Consider the following 18,927-nt stretch of genomic DNA (forward strand, 5'->3'; position numbering starts at 1 on the left):
AACTGAAACCTTGCTAAAACGAGTCGACGTCGTGCGTCACTAAAACCACTGTAACTTGTGAACTAAACGTCCGATTGTCATGAAATTTTGACACGTATCATTTGAAGGTTAGTACTTCCTAAAAATCATATGGATTTGTCAATAGTAGCGCCATTTATATGTCATCCTACGAACTTATTGAGTGATGTGTTATATCAAATACAGGGCAACAGTCGATAGAAAACGAAACACGACGATGTTTTCCTCGAATATGGGAACATATGTGAAATACGTAGAAACAGCCGAAAGGCAGACGAGTTCCTTTTCGCCGACTCTGAAGGAAAAGAGATGAAAAAGGAAATACATTCTTCGTCTTTCGAAAGAGCGCACGTGTTGTGTTCTACGCATTTCTTCGCACTTCCCAGCCGAGGAATCACGTGCATTTCAGCATTTCGTTTTCACTGACTTACTCTGTATACAGTGAATGTCGCGTTAAACTCTGATCATACGCGCGATGATGATCAACAATCGTTCGGAAGAAAATATCATTTCTTATTGCGCAAAAAGAACTTGGGCGAGATACGGTGCTTCTGTATCATAATGGTTGTTGTTGCGCTGTCGATGTATTTATTGAGACGCATGTGTGTAAATAATAAAGCGTGAACCGAGCCGCCTAATGTAGTAGCACGCGAAGAATCGGAATTTGTTAGGTAGTTAGTCGCTCCTTATCGACTCGCTAATTTTCCTTTTCTTTATGTTTTTCTGTTTTTTTTTCTCGCACTTTCATCCACATCACACGTAGGCGCGAAAATGCGCCTCATCGACGTACACTTGACGGCGGTCGAGTATACAATGTACTGTACGCTCAATTTGTAACACACAATGGTGATAGTAAAACTTATATACGTATACATATGTATGCCATGTCTCGTGCGGACTCCTCATTTCAAAACCTGTCGTGCTATCTCGCGAGGACTCGCGATTCCTACCTCTCCCCCTCCCCCCGTTTTATTCTTTCGAATTATCCGCGATGAAGTTATCGTAATTTCCTAAGTAACGTAATTGGAAAAAGATTTTTCAATTTGTTATCACATTTATATAACGCATCATAACTGCATCGACCGATCAATTTCTCAACGATCGAGAAACGAAATTCATGATTGACTTCGAGGAATTTTTGGGAACTTTAAAATTATTATTATTATTATTATTGTTATTAAAATATCAAAACAGCTGTTCTTTTTTCTTGCAAGACACTGAATAACGTAATCCTGATAATTTTTTTCATCTTTTGCGTCATGTTATGCGTCAACGTTCTTTTTTTTTTTATTTTATTACTAAGAATGTTATTTGTCGCGTGCGAACCGAAAAATATCGGAATTGATTTCCGCTATGATCGGGCTGCCTGACAAACAAAACCTACAGAGCTGAAAAGCTCCGGAGATTCGATTGAAGAGGAGGAGAAAACGTCAACGAAGCAGAGGAAGGAACTTAGAACGGTAGCTACGTCACTGTTGTAGTTGCATCGATGCTACGATCTGCAGTCTGCAGTCGTAGTGTCACAAACCGCTTGCTTAGCAGACGGACGGCCAGTACGTTCATCGACGTTCTGCGCGGACGTGCGTTTTAAAGTGCGAGGAATACTCCACGTTCCGTCTCAATCAACTTGCGCAGGTAGATGCTTTTTATTCCTTACCGTGAACGTTATTTGTCGGTAGCTCGAGGTAGCTCCGAAAATTAACGTGACCAAACAGCGGCAAGTTGAGGCTCTTCATCTCTCGGCGCGAAACTCTTGATCGGTGACGTCAGAGAGAAGCGAGGAAATCTATAAAAATTTCTACGTATTACGTCGAGACAAAAAGATACATTCGTAAAATGACACTTGCGATCATCGATCGAGCACGCTTCCAAAATGCCCCGAAAACTTTCCCTTTGCTCCAACAATCGATAAATAACTGCAAAAGTAACGTGATATACGCAACGTTCTCTTTGAAGCTGTCTTCTCTCATGATTTTGTCGTGTTGATTTTTCACTTGCTTTATTGATTGCTTCGACAAAAGAAGAGTTTTCGGAGCACATTAGAAATGTTCCCGATCGAACGCAGGTGTTCCACCTTGCGATTTAAATTTTTAATTTAAATTTTTAAGAAGGTACCAACGAGGTGGCATCAATGCAACATAGCGTGATATTTTGCAGCAGGACGAGATGCCAGTGAATATTAATTGGCCCGCGGTGATGGCGACTGCCATCCCCAACTTCGGCTCCGTCACCACTGGTTATTTTGTAAAGAGAAACATCCACTGGTTCGAGGTGAGGATTTACGAGCGGAACGAAAGAGCGGGTCGAACGAGCCGCGACGGCTTGGTGCCGCGAATGTGTCATGGTCACGTTATCGTAAATATAAGCGATAATGTAAACGAAGGTATTCGATTGCTATTTCTGCCACCGAGATGGTACATTGGAAACTTTGTAAATACAGTTTTTCCTGTTTTTAATAACGAGCTTGTACGAATGATTCATCATAGGTTCATCGCGCGAAGGTCGCGCGCGACGATTACGAACGAATCGATACGCGAAGCATGATATGGCACAACGTTGTGTAAATCTTGCGATTTACTATCTCCTTCCTACGTTGGGAGTTGTGAGAAATCAGTAGCACTTCTCTATATTCCGTACTGTACAACGAGACAACAGTGTATACTTTGTACTGATGCATATGCATGTTTCCCGCATTCGCGAGCTCAATCTCAGAAGAAATCTCCTGTTGCAAACGATGCTTTATGATATCTTGAGACATCAGCAGATATATCATTAACGAAGCACGGAATACTGTTCTGTAGGAAATGCAGTGTCTATTTTTAACTCTCGCTACACCATCAGGATTCATCGAACTCAAGTTTCAGGGCAGGCTGTTCCAACTCCTTGGTGTAAGTTAACTGATAGTTAAATCATGTGTCTGTCTTAATCTAAGTTGAAGGAAAGATAAAGATAAACATATGATTTAACTATCAGTTAACTTACTAACTAAGGAGTTGGAACAACCGGCGGCCTTTAGCCGGTTTGAGTTTCTCTTCGTGTGTTGTGTGAACAGTTCCACGATTTTTATTCTTTCTTAAAAATACTCTAAACAACAAAGGAAAGATGCATTTTTTTTTTTCACTTTTTCTTTCCAACAGGACAAATTAATCCTTCCATTTAATTATCACGCGATGGTTAAGGATTTATTAACGAGGGTTAAGAATTTATTGGTTCTCGCGACGATGATGATTACACAGTAATATTATCGTTATTTATAATTATTTATCATTACTTATAACGGGATAATATTACTTATAATTATAATCGTTTACACAATTGCACATTATATTTATAATTATCTTTATAAATATATTTGTGTGTATGTTGTATATGTATGTGTGTGTGTGTGTGTGTATATATAGCTACGTATTATTTATAATTATAATTACACTCGTTCGTAATAAGATACTCACACGCGAGTATACAGAGGATATTTGAAACAGACTTGTCTAAAAGATATCGGTGCGAATCAAGTTACGAAAATGTTGAAGAAGTCACGTATCATTCTTTCACTGATCTTTACATACACGTCGTCTATAAAGTGATACATGTACACGCGGCTGATACGTTCTGTCGAACTACTTGTATTTCGCTGATACGACAACTCGCGCGAGTCGCGAGGATCAGCTAAATCAGCTATTTGCCTGCTCACCTGCCTACTCACTTCGTCTACCTACTTTCAGCTTCTTCTAGCGGAAATGCCCAAGTTTACAATAAATTACACATCTTACTTCACTAATGATATAACAATACAGTTGTTTTGTACGTATGTAATCCGTAGTCGTGCCCTCTTGATTCGTCGCTCGCACTTTTCAGTCCCTGAAGAAGCCGTCCTGGATGCTGCCGGCCTGGTCGATCGGGCCTATGTGGACCGGCTTCTATTGTACATTAGGCTACTCGTCGTACATGGTGTGGCGGGACGGGGGTGGTTTTGAAGGAGCATGTGCGCCACTCACCATCTACGCCTCCAATATCATTCTCAACTGGTCGTGGGTGCCGCTGTTCTTCGGCACTCGACGCATCAAATGGGTAAATTACATTCTTCGTGCACGCGTCCTAATCTTATATTCGATCTTAGTTATCGTTTGGATTTCGCTTTTCCTTCCGCACAGTGTAAGATCTTATTTCGCACAATTCCGATTGTTCGTGAACGAGAACACTCGAAAATTCGAGCAACTGCAAACTGATTCGAAAGTCAAAGAACCGAGGGAGTCTCGAATTCGCATTCTCTGACAGAACTCATATTTTGAAAAATTGGAACCGTAATAATTTTTAATTATTAACTCTCAGATTTTTAAATATGGATTTTTAACGCGTGTGAAGAGAAATAAACTTTGATTCCGCTGCAATGACCGTCGCAAAGTCTCGTGCAAACTCAAGCAGACTAGACAGTTGGCAGCTAATTGAGCTTCAGTCGTCCGGAGCGATCCCAACATCCTTAAACTAACGCTTTACACCGTTTTTGCAGGCTCTCTACGAGAACGCGGCGTTGTGCATCAACACGGCGGCGCTTCTACTCACGTTCCACGATGTGAACCCCACCGCAGCCTACCTCAACATCCCCTACTTGTGCTGGAGCATTTACGCTGTGGCGGTCAATTACTTCATCTATCGGGAGAACAAACAGATCCCCGCCGATGAAAAGGTCGCGGATGAGAAGGTCAAGGAAGTTGCATTTTCGTAGGCAGACGAAAGCGCGGGAGCGGGAGCAGACGGAGCTCGGCTTTTCTAGTTCGCGTTTCGGAAGAGGCGTATCTCACAGGCTTAACGCTAATGATGGGTTAACGAGCGTAATGTAATAAAAAATTACGTAAGAAAGAAGACGAGAATATCCAAGGGTATAAAACAACAATCGATAAAAATATCCAGTCAACGTGATCGATCATCTTTGAAAATATTAGATTTCTCGACTGGACATTTCCTATCTATTCTCGCGATCATTCTTGCGCGCGAATTTACGACCTCGGACATTTGAGAAAAGAAAAGAGAAAGAGAGGCAGTGACTGAAATCGCTTGGGGATTCGCGGAAAGCGGACGATCAAACGCCCATCGTCAGTTACTTTACTTTTTTTTCTTTTTTTTCTTACAATCAACGTTACTGTTGCACCATCGCAGTGCGGTCAAGAGCGACGAGACAAGTGCCTTGCATTGAACGCACAACGCCGTGTAGTATACACATGTTTATTAATCGATATGAAATAAAGATTAGTTAATCCGATCATGCGTACATTATACAGTACAGTGTACAATTGTTATAATACCTTAGTCGTACTAAGTATTAATAAATCATATAAAGAAACCTTGAGAAGTCGAAGGAGGATCGGAAAGGGAAGGGGGCAAGGAGGTGCAGCGGACTCTCATTTTCTTCGCTATCTACCCTATTCCGTATGGAACTACGGAAAGCTTCTTTTAATTAGCCTCGGTAAGATAGTCAGCCGCTTTGTCCCGTTTCCATTTGGCGCGAACACTAGACGTCATAAATACCCTATACATTCACCAGATGAACGTTTCTTGTATTGACAAAACAGTAGTCTCATATTTTTGTAGGTTTTTCACTTACAAGAGAGACTGGAATACAAGAAAAATCGTTTCGAGAATTAAAAATCGGATTCTTTGATCTCGATCATATCAGCAGAGATTGATAAAATCGTGTCAAAGATAAAAAGAACGATACGATACTGAAGTTACTCCGAACTTGCTCTGAAGATGAAATCTGATTTCTAGCATTAAAAACTTAAAGTATACATATATATATATATATAATATTTATATATTAAATATCAGATATGATATTGCACTAACACATTGTGTTGTTTAATGATTTTGCCGTATCACTTGATCTTACGTTTGAGACGCATGTCGGACAAATTATCGACTAAATAATCCTTTTTACGCACTTACTCATCGCAAAACATTATTCTGCCTTCTGTATTCGATGCAGTTTCTCTTTTTTCGCCTTCTCTTTCGCCTTTTTTACGAAATCGCAAATATACAACTATTTGCGATAGCAACGAAAAACGCTGAACATGATGATCATTTAGAAAGAATCGACTTTGCGACACGTGAGCAGCCAAGACATGTTTGCTCGGAAGATACCTTTGCAATGCACATCCGGTGAACGCTGCAAGCATCTGTGAACGCCTATTGTATGTCGCGACGTATACACACCGGTCTCGGCTTTCAACGCCTTTTGTACAGAATAGGGCAGAATATATTACATAAAAAGAGCGATATCGAGTGCGGTAATGGTACGGGCTCGGCTGGTAGTGCGGGCGGGACTCGGCCGCTGCGCTCGGCTGCCGCGTTTCACAAGCGCTACGTGGGCTCGGTCGCGTAGATGTAGCCCTGCTGCTGCAACACGTACAGCCGCTTCTCTACGGCGTCTTTATCTGAAAATTACCAGACAGAATTAATAAACAAAGTAAAAAATGTAGACACTCGCAAAGAGTTTTTGCATTTCGAAACTTACAGAAAGAGGAAGAGAGAGAGAGAGAGAGAGAGAGAGAGAGAGAGAGAGAGGGGGGGGGGGAATAGAGAGAAGAAAACACAATAAGACACATAATGTGTAGACAAGACGAGTTCAAAGTCCTGCCATATGATATAATACATATAAGCGTATTTTACAATTCAAAACAAAAAAGTTTCAATAAACATAGGTCCTAAAATGATTACTTTTTGAAATATAGCTACTTCCAATTATTGCTTGGAGATCTAATACGACAATTTTACAACTTACATTTATTAGGATATTTTCTTTCATTAATTCTGAAATATAGAATACATGTGTGCAAATTTCGACTGAACTTCAAACTCATCTGTATAATCAGCCAAATAAATAATATCTAAATGTATAACAGTATAAATATATTAAAATATAATAAATATAATAAGAATTAATCAATTCTTTTGCAATTAACATATTTGAATAATTATGGCAACCCTAATATATACAAATTTTTGTTAAAAAACGAGATTTTTGCATATCAATTTTGTCGAAATCGAAAAAATTTGTCGAAGAAGTTGATCTGAAGCGCAATTGTACTTAGTAAAAACGTACATTTGATGAGCAGAGCACGATCCTGGCTGTGACTGACATGCTGCGACAACGAGTGCAATAATATCTGCGCCGTGTGATAACGTTGGAAACATTCCGCGGGATTTCCAAACAGCTCATCCAATGCCGCTGACTGACACTATAAAATAAAATCCTGTTAAGTGTTACGCATTGATAAAATTATATTGATAAAATTATATTATTCTATATCCAACACATTGCGAATACTGAATTTATTTTCAATTATTTTTTACCCGTCGAATATAACGTAGACATATAGTAGACAGGTGTTGGGGAAAAAGACGCAGATGCGATGAATATATTTAAAAAGATCAAACCGTACCATTTGAATCGCGTGATTATACAGTATCTTGTCCGCCGTGGCACCTGTTTGCCGAAGGAGCCCCGCACTATTCAACTGCTTGCATTCTGTGAGGCACGATCTGAATTTCTCGTTCATGGTACTAACAACTGTAACGCATGAAACACTTACATTGAATTTAGGTCGCGTGCTCGTAGAACATTTTTGTCGCTCAGCTCGACATCTAATTAATCATTGCACATGTACTAAATATAATGTTGAAATGAGCATCAACAATCCATGTCAGATCTTGCAAAATAAGCATTTATGACAATTACGCGAGCACTCACCCTCCTTCACACTAGCTGTCGGTTGTAACCTCCCAGCTTTGAGCTGCTGCGTGGCCAGGTTCAAACCTGAGCTAAGCCACTGCAAAGCTCGGACCAGTAGAATCACTTGCTCGGCTCGTCGTCTGGTGGCCGCATTGCCTGCTTGTTCGATGCTGCCGAGAGGCGCAGCTTCTTCGAAATTACCAAGCGGCCCGGCTCTAGTCCTAGCGACTTCGCACACACATTCGCATAACGCCACGACGAAGTTGAGTTTGGCTAAAATTTCATTGTGCTCGCGCTCGAGCAGCGTTTCCTCCGGCAATTCCGGCGCGATGAATGTCAACGGGCGCTCGTCGGTTGTCATTGGCGGTATATCGGGGAAGAGGCTTTGGAAACTGCCAGCTTCTGTGGATGATAGACAGACTTCCAATATATTATACGCGATACATTTGAGAGAAAGACTTGTGACAACAGATGGAACGTAAACTGTTACTGAACGTGAGATTTAAATCGGGATTACCGGATATCTCGGGGAGAGTGACGGCCCTGGTACCGAATGGAATAACGGGCGAGTGCCTGAGGGTATTGTTGTTATCTTGGAAAGCTCTCGACGTAGGTGAGCCCAGCACCGCCAATGGTCCGGTGAGCAGCGGAGATGACGCGCTGTTGTTACCCGTAGATCGACGTAATGGCGATGTACCGCTCGGGGTGTGTGAGTGCCTTGCCACCGGACTGACCTGCCAGGTATTTGGCGGCGGCGGTGTCTCGCTCAATCTGTTGAATACATAAATTATATTTATTATTGTTCTGTTTCTGTGGCCGCGGCTACCTTGAGTTATGACGTGAAGGCGAAGAAACACACATTACAAATTCCTATAAATTTACAAAATGACACTTACAATTTGGATAATCGATAATTTTCAAATTCACATGACAGAATCACGAAACTCGGACTATTTTACAAACCTGCTCGATCAATTGCAAGTATATTATTTTATGAACATATCTTTATACTTGTCAACATACTTTGTAAGAAACTTTGGTATTTGTTCACTCCTAACGTCTCTGATCAAGAGTTGCAAGCAAACAGACAGCTGTAATCTTTCTAATCCTTCTAATCCTAGATTGAAGTAACAATAGAAGAAAAAGACTCTAAATGGCATGACAAAATCTTGAGGGACGCGAGAGAAAAAGAAACAGAGTACAGAAAGTACCTTCTGCCAGGCGGAGTACCGATGACAAATTGCACACTGGGCGGACTGAGGGAGCCGATGTCCGGCGGATGACTCCTGTGAGAGTCTACGCTGCGTTTCATGCTGATGGGTTGAGATCGGGGTACGACGCTGCTGCCAGATCGGGCATTCGTCGAAGGTGACGGCGGCTGCGGAGCCGCGTTCCGATTGCACGGAACCGGGATCGGTTCGGAGATGGGAAGATAGCACGGCCGAGGAGGGCTGACAGCTTCCCTGCTCGTCTGCCTGGTATAATCGCACAATTTCGATAAGCACGGTCGCGGCGGGCTGACGGCGTCCCTGTTCGCTTGTTTGGTATACTTGACCGGTTGCGGGTTGGGATTATTGTCGGCGTCGCTGCTGAGGTCGCTCGGCACGAGGACAAAGTCATCCTCGGGACTGGAGCACGGACTGCTTGTTTCAGGCTCTTCCGACCTGTCGACGATCGGTGCAGCTTCGGGCATCGCTGTCGCCCTTGGCGACGCCGATAACTCGGCGGATACCGGGCTCGGAGTCATCCTGGTGCCCTGAAGGAATGGGTGATTAAAGAACTCGTCGAAGCTCATGCGGTCAGGCGGATTGCGCTTCAGCAAGCCCATCAACAGATGTGTCAGCTCCGGCGAAGTCCCAGACGGTATGTCGGGTCTCAAATCGACATTCTTTTCATACATCGACTTGAGTGCATGAGGATTGCTGGCCTGAAACGGTGCTTTCCCGGTGAGACACTGATACACAATAGTACCTAAAGACCACAGATCCGCTTTTGCGTCATACTTGTGTGACATAATAACTTCTGGTGCCATGTACATGGGCGAGCCGCACAATGTAGCAGCCATCACGCCATCTTTCAAAAACCGAGCGAAACCAAAATCCGCTGAAATTTAAAAAGTCATATTGGAATAAAAGTAAAAGTTGCAGGAAACTTAAAGTTATAGTTTCCTTATTATTAGTTTCGAGAAAAGCTTCATAAAGAAATATCAGACTAGAGGATGGAGACAACAGCACATGATGCTTGCTTTTGTGTTAAATCGCATGCAATACAGCAAGATGTTATGAATGTTGTGTTTTGTGTGATAAGTTTTTAACAATTTACTAACTTTGCATGCGATCCAGCACGAAAACACTCACCATGTGCTGCTTGTTAATGTTAGAAATTAATATTAAAAATTAATGTCACACACACACACACACATAGAAGAATTGATCGTACATGTTCAATCAGCTTCAAAGGGCTCTTACCTATCTTCACCGTTATTTGATGTGGCTGTGGACATGCTCTGCCACCGCTGTAACTCAATAAAATATTCTGTGGTTTGAGATCCCTGTGTACTATACCCTTCTCATGCAATATCTTCATTGCTTCAGCTATCTGCCTCAGAAATAGCCTAATAGTATCTTCAGAGAGACTACCTTTGGCTGAAAAGAAATATTGATATATATATATATATGTTTATTTATTTAAATATAAAAATAAGACATTAAAATTTTATTGTCACCAATTAATGAACAACATTGATGCAAGATCATGTGGAACAATATTATTGTCAAGCATTAAATTCTAAGTGTTAACTGTTACTATCAATTTGTTTGTATATTTCTTAAATTTCTTTCTTAAACTTTTAATAATATTTTTATAACTATATAATCCTTGGCATATAATGTACTTTATACTTGAATATTTTTTTTCAATTTCATCAATTCTTTCATCCGTTTCGTTCTTTAATGGAAATTGTTTGAATATGTCAAATCAGACTTACCAGTTAGGTAATCTGCCAAATCACCACCATTGCAATACTCCATAATTAGGAAGACGTTATGAGTAGAATCCTATATACAAAAAAAGATATTAATCTCAGTTTTTGTTTTACAACAAAGAATATTGTTTTAAAGAAATGAACAAAGTCTTACTTTACAATCATACAATGCAACAACGTTCTTGTGATGCAATTTAGTCAATGCCTGCAAAGTAAACAATATTAAAAAATATTCTTGTTTTCTTATCATTTGTTACAACAAATTATATACAAGAACATCTCTGTAACAATACAAAGATTTTATCTTAAAGATTTGTAAATTATATTCTTCCTTCTACTTTTTCTTTACTAATTTCCCAAAACTTACATATATAATGTACCAAAGAAAACGAATATACCTTTAAGATCTTGATTTCTTCCTTGAGCAACTCTTGTGACTTAGCCAAGTTCTTTTTTGTGATACATTTAATAGCTACCACAAAATTTGGTTTCTGTAAAATATAAATCATAAGATATACATATTATAAAAATCTCAGCTTTAGTTCTCAATAAAAAAGAATATTGTATTATCTTACAAAACAAGATAATGAAAAATAAAAAGTTTTACAAGAAACTCTTAATATTATATTTTCTAGAAATATAAACAGATAATAATTGCGTTATTTAATGCATCCAAGTTATAGATAAAGAATATTCACCAAAATTTATAAATAAATAAAACTAATTAAAACTTGAAATTTCACTCAACTTTTATTAAGTATATAATATCAGTAAGCATTAAAATATGATTGATGCATATTTATTGGTATGTGCAACTTAAGTTCTCATTGGTTTCTTTCTTACATTTGCTTAATTATATACCTAAGTATAGTCAGTAACAAAATAGTAGAATCATATTTTTGCTAATAAAGTTAGAAATACTATAAGCTATCATAATTATCGTTACTAATAAGCTTACACAATGGTTAGTTATGACTCGAAATGATAATATATGAAACTTCCAATACACACAATTGCAACAAAAGATTCAGAAAAAACTCAAGTATATCTACTATATTATATTCACATATAAATATAACAAAATATCAATATTTATATCATATATTGATACACTTAGACTGCAGTCATAACCATTTACAACACAAATCTGTAAACAGCAGCTCACGATTGTCACCTGCAATCACCTGCAACGTTCTAACTTCACTAGAAAAAAATGTATCTCAATCATTCTGCAATCGATTGCATCTTTAATGTCTATATTATTTAAATTTTAAATGACTGATGGCTAATTTTAGCTCGCAAACAAAACGAAAGTCGCGGAAGTGTGCTTACTTTGCGATGCCTGCCTCTGAAAACTACGGCGAAGGCGCCGTTGCCAATCATGTCCCGACCATTGTACTCGTAGTCGCCGATGAACTCCATCTCGTCTCGGTGATGGTGATGATCTCTACCGATTTGCTGCTGCGGGCGAGGTCGACTGTTTACCAGCATAGGGATGCATCGAGAAGGATCGATATGCCGACGAAATCGTCGTCGTCGTAGCCGTGATTGTTATCCGCTTCAACGAGCGGATCCGTTGGCTATCAGATTCACAACCCCGATCACGCTGACATGGCCTGATGAAGATCTAAGAATCTACATGTTGTCACTTGTACGTCAGATATTCGTCAATCGTGGCGTCAATTCGTGCTACAGAATAGCTCGTGATGGGAGCATCAGAGGTGGAGAGAGGGACGAGCGGTCAGAGTTGACGCGCGATATGAGCGCATCGATGGAGGGGGCAATAGAGGAGAAAGAAGAAAGAGAGAAAGAGGAAGAGAGAGATGGAGGAGAAATCCGAAAACACAAAACACCACGGAGCGCGCCACACATGTCAGCCATAGATAAAAAAAACTAGTGAAGACGACTGAACTCTACTAAACGTTCTATTCAGTCTGGTGACTTCTGATATCTTACTAAGGCTGCGTTCCGAAATTCACTACCAGTACTGAAAATCTATAGTATATGTGACATAAACTATGTATTTTCAGTACTGGCAGTGAATATCGGAACGCAGCCTAAGTAGTGACAAGTCTGGTAAATTATCACTAAAATTGTGTGTTTCGATTAGTTTGGCTGCGTTCCGATATTCACTGTCAGCACTGAAATTCTATAGTATACGTGACACAAACTATGTATTTTTAGTACTGGCAGTGAATTTCGGAACGCAGCCTAAGAAAATTAATTCAAAGTCGAATTATTTGAATGCACTTGGATGAAAGAGAGAAGATAAATTATAAAAGCTGTGTTCCAAAATTCACTGCCAGTACTGAAATTCTATAATATACGTAACGTGAACTATAGATTTGCAGTATTGGCAGTGAATTTCGGAACGCAGCCAAAATGATTTAAAAAGTGCAACTACAAAAAACGGACTTTGCATTTTCCCTAGAAAATTCTATACATCCTACCGACTAGTGAATTGGCCACGAAGCGTCCTCATGCGGCCGCTGCCGAAACTAAAGCGAATTGCCAAATCTGTGAGACCGAAGATTGCAACGGTCCGTAGGGTTCTCGTACTGTTTGCGTGTGAAATTCTCTCCAATTTTCGTTCTCGCGTTTTCGTTTGTACAGCGAATGGGTTTCCGGCCCGCGGAAACGTCGTTGTTGTCGGCTTCTCTGACGAACACAGGCAGGTAAGATAACTCCTAATAGCATACAACGACTGTTCGAATGAGCGAGATTTGCGCAGCACCGGGCGACACCGGATCGATAATTGATTAATACGTGCATTACTCTAACCTAAGTATCCGTGAATGTGATAGATTATTAACAGTGTTATATACATACATACACATACATATACACACATATATATATATACATATAATGTATGAGGTTTGTATATATATATATATATAGTAACAATGTGTGTATATATACATGTATATATACATATATACATATATATAATATATGTAGTCGAGTGATTCTATACTGCAATAATGTCGCTCGGCGTGAACGGTCGATCCACTGACATCATTTGATCCGTGATACTTGGCGAGTGTACACGGGCGGTGCGCTTCGTGCAGTTCTATATAATCTTGTAATGTGTACTTAAAAATTAAAAGGACGTGTACCACCCTTGACGACGTTTGAATTTGGCAGTCACCATCAAATTGCACAATGTGTATTTGCACACATGTGATTCCAAGAGTTTTGTCAACTGAAAAAAGAGATACAGTTGTTTAAAAAGCTTATTTTTAAGCTGGATTTGTATTCAAACTTGTGCGATTAATATTCTTGTTAATATTATAATTTGTGTACGATTTAATATAATTGTTTCATTTTGTATTCAATTTCTTAAACATCTTGCTTAAAGCATATCTTTTTATATATCTCAAATGTCATTTATCTTTGGTTTTTAGGAGTGAAACAAAATGTACAATGGCATTGGACTTCAAACCCCACGAGGTTCTGGCACTAATGGACATGTCCAAAGAAATTGGGCAATTGTGCGCAAAACCAAGGATAAGGTTACTTATAAGGCAGACGAGGGCAAAGTTGATCAACTCAATAAACAACCAAATAAAGAAATTTTAGATCATGTTAGAAAGAGGAAGGTCGAAGTAAAGTGTGCCGAATTGGCTGACATCCTAGAGGAACAAGGGTAAGCATATTTCTAGATTGTATCCTTCATTTTGTATCCCTGATGATCTAAAGATTATTTTATTTTTGAGAATTCACATATTTTAATATAATCTTCAATTTTTTAATATTTTTTTATAGTTTTAATTTAATAATTATATTTATTATGTTTTAACTAAGAGTTATATACAATTATTTAAAAATCTCAAATTCATGACAATTACCAGTATTGACAATAGAATCTTTGTTTTCAACAAAGATGTATAAATGTATTATCTTGGGATTGTCTATTGAAGCCAAAGGTGAACAAACTTAATCCTATTACACTTTACAATCTAATTAAAGCCTGCATATGTGGTAGCTATTTGAGAATTATACCGACAATAGTAATTCTTTGCTGAGGCTTGGGTCATTTAATATGATATATTGAGGAAATATAGAAAATATAATTCTGATGGAGGAATTCAGTTAAGTTAATTAAAAATCAATTCTGTATACTTTTTATTTTGATGCAAATCGCAGATTCACAAGTGAGGAAGTGCAAAACAAAGTAGAGTCGTACAGGTCGATGTTGATGGGCAGTGATATTAAATCATCCACACCACAAGATGAGTTTGGACGTATTAAGTAAGTAAATATGTCTCTTCTTCATTTTGCTTGAAATGAAATTGCATTGATGCCATATCAATCAGTTGAGTTGGTGTGAACTATCTTGCAACATGATTTGCAATATAATTTGAAGTAAATCAAGCAAATGTAATTATTTTAAATGAATTGAACAAGATATAATATAATGTGTAAACGTAATATGTGTAACACAGGAGAAATTTGAAACTATAATTTTGTTAATTTGACCGAGAAAAGTTGTAGTTTATGAAATGTAATAACTTTCGTTTCAAAGAAACGCTTAAAGTTCTGAAAGAGAAGCTTTCTTTCTATTGACATCCGTCAGCTAAATCCAGGATAATCCCGACGGCGGATGCTATATGAAACGACATGTATGCAGAGTGTCTGAGCTTCCTGGGATCTTCTCACTCTATGGTTTCATTTGATCTCACATCAATATAGAATTTACGCAAACGCAATATCTCGTGGGAAATATATGTTCTTATGTTCAAATCTTTTCTAAGAGGATTAGTAATTTAATTTACGAAACATATCCGCGCGAAAGAGATATTTAAGAAATGTATATAATCCAACATGTTTAAATATATGCAGTTTAAAAATTTATGAAAATATTAATTAGAGGAAGAGAAAGAGAAAGTGAAAAAGAAAACAAAGAAAATTATCCTCGAGTGATGGAAGATACTCAATGAAAATTTAAGGTTTCTAAAAAAAATTTAAATTTCGAGAAAAATCCGATTTTTGAAATATGACATTATTACGTAAGAAATTACGTAAAAAGTTGCGTAGCAATATTCTGTGAGCGAAAAGAAGAGCTGAAGAGTCCAGGAGCTCAGGGAAAATTAAAGAATCCAAACTTAATATCACGAGGGCGGGGACGCGTGCACTCTCTGCGCCAGCGTCAAAAGGGGTGGAGGCTGAGGTTTGTACTCGCGATATCGACGTAGCCCATAGCGCCGGCGCCAAGAGGGAAGGCCTGGGAGTTGCGTTCAGTGTGGACCGAGGGAGAAGAACCGGTGAGAGAAAGGTGAGAGGGGACGCAGCATCCCTCTCGTCCGACTTTTCCGGTTCAGTGCGAGGATGGACCGGCGTGACGACGCCGGACGCGTCGTCGTGTGTCGTCGACGACTGCATCGGGAATTGTCAAGGGGCGACTAACGAGCCCCGTGTTCGGATCGAACAAACATGTGACACCGCGATACGCCGATCCCGCGGAAAAATCACAAAAGTCTTCCACTAGCGTTTAATTCGTGTAATTGCTACTTACTCTACTAGATCGTCCCTAAGTACTAAGTTAAATAATAACGGGCTGTAGAGATTTAAGTCTAGAGTTAACGTCACGTTATACGGGAGCAAGACGACGGTACTCGTTGTCAGAACATATCGAGAAAATATCGAGAAGCGATACAAGAAGAGGAGAAGAGGAAGAAAATTCGAGCGAGAGAGAGAAGCCCATGAGGAGAAACGTGCGAACAAACAGTTGACAAATGTGATAGGAAAAAGGGTGTTTCAATGAAAAGAAAAGAATCATAATTTGATAACTTGCGAAGGATATTATACACGCGTCTTCCTTTGCGATCGCAAGTTTCGCCTCGCTAAGGATATCAAAGAGGAATACAAATAAGGATATGTTTCACATCTCTCGGAGAGAATCCAGATTTACATCGACTCGAAGGACGACGAGAGAGATTGTTTTTCTACAAAGTCCATGTGTCTCCAAGTCGACGACGACGACGACAAATCGATTTTACGTCGGTGAGAAAAGTGTCTTCCGCGAGCGGGAAGCAACGCGACGATAATAGTGTGCCTGATCTGAAGTCTTCCTGAACTAACTCCTGCGTTAGAGTGCATAATATACAGCAACATCGCCGACACGATACATATATGCATAATATATATATATATATATACATATTATATTCCTATATATTCTTCCACGAGCGTATCAAAATAAGGGAGAAAAAAAAACTTTAATGACCCGAGGCGTTAAAGCATAATAATCTCATCGTAAGATAATACCTAATTAACAAGTAACATCGTTATTCCTCTGATAATACATTATATATAATGCAAAATACATAATACGTAATACATTTGTTGTCGTTATTCTCCCGATAACGGTAGAAAAATATAACAATAACATTAAGTGATGAACGAGAGAGACGAGATGAAGGAGGAATAAAAGGACGGGAAGAAATGTATGCGCGAGAAGAGTGATAACGTCGGCGAGAATAATAAGCGACACTCGGATATGAGATGACGGGGGTCGCTTGAGGAACATCGAGGTAGTGGAACGTGAGGAAAGTGAGAGACGGAACCACCATTGTCATCGTCGGCGGATGATTGTTCTGCCTAGGAAAGCCGGAATACTGGATACAAAAGGCGCGGCGCGGCGACCGGAGAGGGAGAGAACTATTACGTTTCTATGTCTGTGCGAAATCTCACCCCTGCCTTCCTCTGGCGAAGGGGATTAAGTGTTGGAAAGCTACTTACGCAACGTGAGCCGACCGACGAAGCTTCTTAAGTTCTTAATTAGCAACTTAATTACTTGATCGTCGATTATTCACCGGATTGTGCCGGATTTTCCTTATTTCGGGCGGTACAGTAAGTCGACCACGGAGAGATCCAGTCTTCAAGTCTAATGGTCGGAACTCTCGAGTAAAATTGCAGCGAGTAAAAGTGCGATCCTGGGAGGAGAGCTCTCGCGTGGAGCTGATCGCGTCGAGTCGCAACGGCGATAAGCACGCTCCGCTATGAAAAATCACACGTTTATATGTAATACCTGAATTCTATATTTATCTCTAATTATAAGAAGAGAATTCGTAAAACTTGAAACTACCACGAGTTTCATGAGACTCACTCTGAAGTCCGCTCCGAGTGAAAAATGATGACACGGATTATTCGTAACCAGTTTGTAACCGAAGACAATATAGAAAAATAGTGTAACGACTGTGTTACATAGTACTTTACTACCAGGAAGAATCTCAAGAGCAAAAACTTTATAGAAAAAACGAGATTTGTAAGGAGAATTTATAAAACTTGAAACATCCGAACTTGAGGGCACCTTACACTTTATAGAACATTTTACACAGTAAAGTTAGGACGACTAGAACCGATAGGACTTGGAAAAGTTTTTAAATCGACGACGGTGAAGAAAGGAGAGAGAGGGGATCTCGAGAACCAACGATTACTATAAGAAAAACATATTAAAGAGAAAAAGAAGGTGCGACGAAGAAGAACTCTTGGAGAACCAGCGCCTCATGATAATCATCGTCGTTTCCGAGGAATGACGATGTCCACGACGATGCCGGCAGCGAAACCCGCGCGCGGACGGGGTCCGGCCGACGGCCGGGCCTTCTTCGAGACTCTGTGGCGCGGTAACTTCCTGCTGGATCGGCAGAAAATGCTCAAACGGTCGCGCAAACGCAAGCTACACGCGGCGGCCAATGGTAAAAGGCAACAACGAGCACAGCAGCAGCAGCAGCAGCAGCAGCTGCAGATGCGCCAGCATTGTTGTTGTTGCCAGCGTATTCAGCTGCACCTGCTCGCCGGACGGCGAAGCAACATGCGCTCCGTCGTCAGGTGAATCTCACGCATTAGTCCCATCGTCGGTTCGTACCCGATCCTCTGAACTAGAAAAAGAATGAACAAAAGAAAAAGTGAAAGACGACAAATAGCCAGTTAGAACGACACTCTTCAGTTTGTCGCTGATGCTACTTTTATTTAATTTCTGTCCCTTCTCGTTACCTTTCCTTGAGCTTCTCGAGAGGCGACATTTTGCCTGCGAAAAATGCCAAATCCTTCCGGAAAGGATATAGCGACCACCTTGAACACAAATTTCTCTCAACCTCTTCTCGCACCCAGATAAGATTCTACCGATTGTTCCTGACGAGCCTAGCGAGAGAGAGAGAGAGAGTGAGAGAAAGAGAGAGAGCGAGAGAGAGAAAAG

At 39.9% G+C, this 18,927-nt stretch overlaps 3 protein-coding genes across 9 annotated transcripts in view; 2 read left to right on the top strand and 1 right to left on the bottom strand.

Moving 5' to 3' along the window:
* Positions 1-1,500: 1,500 nt before the first annotated feature.
* On the top strand, positions 1,501-5,275 carry Tspo (Translocator protein). 2 transcript variants are annotated; one of them, XM_011155693.3, is made up of 4 exons: positions 1,501-1,653; positions 2,176-2,289; positions 3,874-4,086; positions 4,526-5,275. In XM_011155693.3, exons 2-4 carry the CDS (start codon positions 2,185-2,187, stop codon positions 4,739-4,741), a joined length of 534 nt encoding a protein of 177 aa, XP_011153995.1. In that variant the 5' UTR covers positions 1,501-1,653; positions 2,176-2,184; the 3' UTR covers positions 4,742-5,275. The 2 variants fall into 2 exon arrangements, with proteins under 2 accessions (XP_011153995.1, XP_011153996.1); XM_011155694.3 differs by having other exon boundaries at positions 1,502-1,653; positions 2,179-2,289.
* On the bottom strand, positions 5,132-12,552 carry Atg1 (serine/threonine-protein kinase unc-51-like protein Atg1). Its single transcript, XM_011155695.3, has 11 exons — positions 12,060-12,552; positions 11,126-11,218; positions 10,882-10,932; positions 10,731-10,800; positions 10,213-10,389; positions 8,956-9,847; positions 8,262-8,515; positions 7,763-8,146; positions 7,455-7,582; positions 7,115-7,250; positions 5,132-6,446 (listed from the first exon to the last, which is right to left on the bottom strand). Exons 1-11 carry the CDS (start codon positions 12,216-12,218, stop codon positions 6,373-6,375), a joined length of 2,418 nt encoding a protein of 805 aa, XP_011153997.1. The 5' UTR covers positions 12,219-12,552; the 3' UTR covers positions 5,132-6,372.
* A 666-nt stretch (positions 12,553-13,218) lies between these two features.
* Positions 13,219-18,927, top strand: part of Srrm234 (Serine-arginine repetitive matrix 2/3/4) — a 17,350-nt gene continuing 11,641 nt past the window's right edge. For 2 of the 6 annotated variants that reach the window (XM_011155691.3, XM_025305779.1), the window contains exons 1-3: positions 13,219-13,402; positions 14,135-14,376; positions 14,877-14,981. In XM_011155691.3, the coding sequence (XP_011153993.2) occupies positions 14,147-14,376; positions 14,877-14,981 (335 nt within the window). In that variant the 5' untranslated portion in view covers positions 13,219-13,402; positions 14,135-14,146. Of the gene's footprint in view, positions 13,403-13,748; positions 13,995-14,134; positions 14,377-14,876; positions 14,982-17,070; positions 18,561-18,919 lie in introns of those variants that run through there. The other 4 variants (XM_025305776.1, XM_025305777.1, XM_025305778.1 and 1 more) reach the window with 4 other exon arrangements.

The sequence above is a fragment of the Harpegnathos saltator genome, unplaced genomic scaffold, assembly GCF_003227715.2.
Source record: "Harpegnathos saltator strain DR-91 unplaced genomic scaffold, Hsal_v8.6 scaffold71, whole genome shotgun sequence".
Taxonomy (NCBI): Eukaryota; Metazoa; Arthropoda; class Insecta; order Hymenoptera; family Formicidae; genus Harpegnathos; species Harpegnathos saltator.